General features: G+C 58.4%; 1 protein-coding gene across 1 annotated transcript in view; it reads left to right on the plus strand.

Annotated features, from left to right (window-relative positions):
* The window catches only part of NT5DC2 (5'-nucleotidase domain containing 2), a gene marked incomplete at its 5' end in the record, with an annotated part of 20,771 nt that overhangs the window by 17,793 nt on the left and 596 nt on the right, over positions 1–2,382 (plus strand). Inside the window, 3 exons of the mRNA XM_010133738.1 lie at positions 1,025–1,111; positions 1,562–1,702; positions 1,930–1,994. Of these exons, the coding sequence (XP_010132040.1) occupies positions 1,025–1,111; positions 1,562–1,702; positions 1,930–1,994 (293 nt within the window). The remainder of the gene's footprint in view (positions 1–1,024; positions 1,112–1,561; positions 1,703–1,929; positions 1,995–2,382) is intronic.

Raw genomic sequence — 2,382 nt, forward strand, 5'->3', positions numbered from 1 at the left:
TCGCCACAGAAAAGGGGAGGGGCCCAGCCGAAGGGCTGCAGGCTGCTGTGGGCGCTGGCCTGTGTTTGAGGGGTTTGTGTGGGGCGGGTGCTGTGGGGTGGGCACGCCAGCTCTTCCTGGCACTGGAGAGCGCGCTGCCCAGCGCCTCACACGTCTGTGCTGATCGCCTGTGCTGGCACAGGCCAGTCTGCTGGCGTTGACGGGGCCTTCTCTGTTCCTGGTGGGTTTAGTTTCCTTGTGACTCATGTGGAAAACTTGTGTGGAGGTGGAAGGGGGTCCCTGAAGTCTCCTCTGCGTGCGGACGGATGTTTGGGAAGCCTTGAAAGCTGCTCTGTGCTGTGTTCTAGCTGGTGCTTTGGGGGTTGGTTTGTTTGACTTCGCTGTGGATCTGCCCAAGCTGCCTGCCTGTTTGCCGTGGCCAAGCAGTTCCTGTGAGCGCTGTTAATCTTTCGGGCGGGGGTGGCAGTCAGTGCTGTGGGAACAGCCTCAAGGGCTCCTGACTCTGAAAGCCTGGCGTGGTGGTGCTCCCCTTGCCTCTGATGTACCCTGTGAGGCAAAGTCATTATCCCTGAGCCCAGCTCCTAAACCCAGAATGCACGGGGTTCCTTCTGTCCATCCCTCAGGCTTTCTAAGGGAGGTGCCTTTCGCTTTTGGCCTTTGAACTCCTTTTGGTGGAGTCCTCTTGATCTGCTGTGCCCCAGAACACAGCACTTCCCCTGAACTGCCTGTGTGGTTTGGAAGAGTTTGCCTTTCTCTGTGGCCTAAGAAATGGCCCTAAGAGGGATGTGCGGGAGGGTGGTCACGTGGGAAGAGAGCGAAACAAGGTGGGGAAGGACAGAAACCGCTGGGTTTGGATGGTGGGGGAGCGAGCAGGCTGACTTCTCATGAGAGTGCTCCCATCTGCATGCGGTAAGGTGGCACAACCAGTTGACAGCGCTGCGGCGGGTGGCTGCCCAGTACCGTGCAGTGAGGCTGGAGACGTTTGGCCTGTAACCACATTTCTCTGTGCTCATTTTACTCGCAGGGAAACCTCTTCGATTTTCTGAGGCTGACAGGCTGGCGCGGGTCCAAAGTGCTCTACTTCGGCGACCATCTGTACAGCGACCTGGCGGTAAGCGAGAGGTCTCTGCTCCCACCTCCCTACTGTGGTCGCAGCTCTGTCAGAGTGTAAGGCTCCGCTCCCTGCTCCAGTACGCAGTGCTGGGCACTGGGTGGGCTCCAGCCATCAGGGCACACAACAGGACACATCAGCATTCCCGGTCTGCTGTCACGCAGCATCAGAGAACCTCCACACAGTGGAGAAAGGGCTCTGGAGCACTTCGTGTGGGTGAAGAACATCTGCTGGTCTGTGAGCTTGAGAGCAGTTTGTGTGGATCCAGCGTTCGTAGGCGCTTCACACAGCTGGTGGCTGGGACTGGGTGTTAGCGGCATGACCCGGCATGGGCCGTGGATGCCTGTCCCTGAGAACCCATGATGGGAAGAGACCACTCTTCTCGGAAACGGGGCCGTGTTTGGCTTTCGGTCTTTGAGTTCTCGGTTGCTTTTTCACCCCGACCTCCAGGACCTCATGCTGCGTCACGGCTGGAGGACTGGAGCCATTGTTCCTGAACTGGAGACGGAGATTCGGATCATAAACACGGAGCAGTACATGCACTCCCTGACATGGCAGCAGGCTCTGACGGGGCTGCTGGAGAGAATGCAGGTGACCAGCTCCTCTCTGAGCCGGGCGGGTAACTGCTGCCTTGTCCGCGTTTTGGGTCTAGCCTGGGATCGGGGGACATACTGTCTTGCCTGTGTTCTGAAAAATGTCTCGTCCTCCTCCCGGTGCAATGGGCCTGTGGGTCTCTGAGGTGCAGTGGAAACTGGGAGTAGCTGAAGCACGGTCTGCAGGACCGACACAACGAGGAGTTGCTGCTCTTGTCTTTCCAGATGTATCAGGATGCGGAGTCAAAGCAAGTGTTGCTGGAGTGGATGAAGGAACGGCAGGAGATCAGGTGACTTGTCTCCCTTGTTCAAGAGGTCTCGGGGGCTCCCAGGCCTGCACTAGGTTGGTTTTGTAACCTATTTTGGGGACAGTGGTGCTGCAGCTGTTGGCCTGTGGTCCTCCCTGGTGTCCCGTGCCCGGGGAAGGATGCAGCAGTGCAGCCCTGTAGCTTGGGAAGATGGATGGGTTTGAAGGTAGGGCGGGAAAGGGGAGGTAGCATCACCCTGTGCTGGGGGGGGGAGTTGATGGGTTGTCATTGCAGCTCCTGGCACTGCCGGTGGGTCCCTGCCCATAACAGGTACCGTAACAAGGAAGAGCGAGAGTGCGGTGAATGTTCTTCACAGTCTCACTGCACAGGCCTGGTCTGCATGCAGGCTGGGAGGGTGGGAGGGGGCTTG

This window comes from Buceros rhinoceros, unplaced genomic scaffold (genome assembly GCF_000710305.1).
Source record: "Buceros rhinoceros silvestris isolate BGI_N320 unplaced genomic scaffold, ASM71030v1 scaffold13133, whole genome shotgun sequence".
Taxonomy (NCBI): domain Eukaryota; kingdom Metazoa; phylum Chordata; class Aves; order Bucerotiformes; family Bucerotidae; genus Buceros; species Buceros rhinoceros.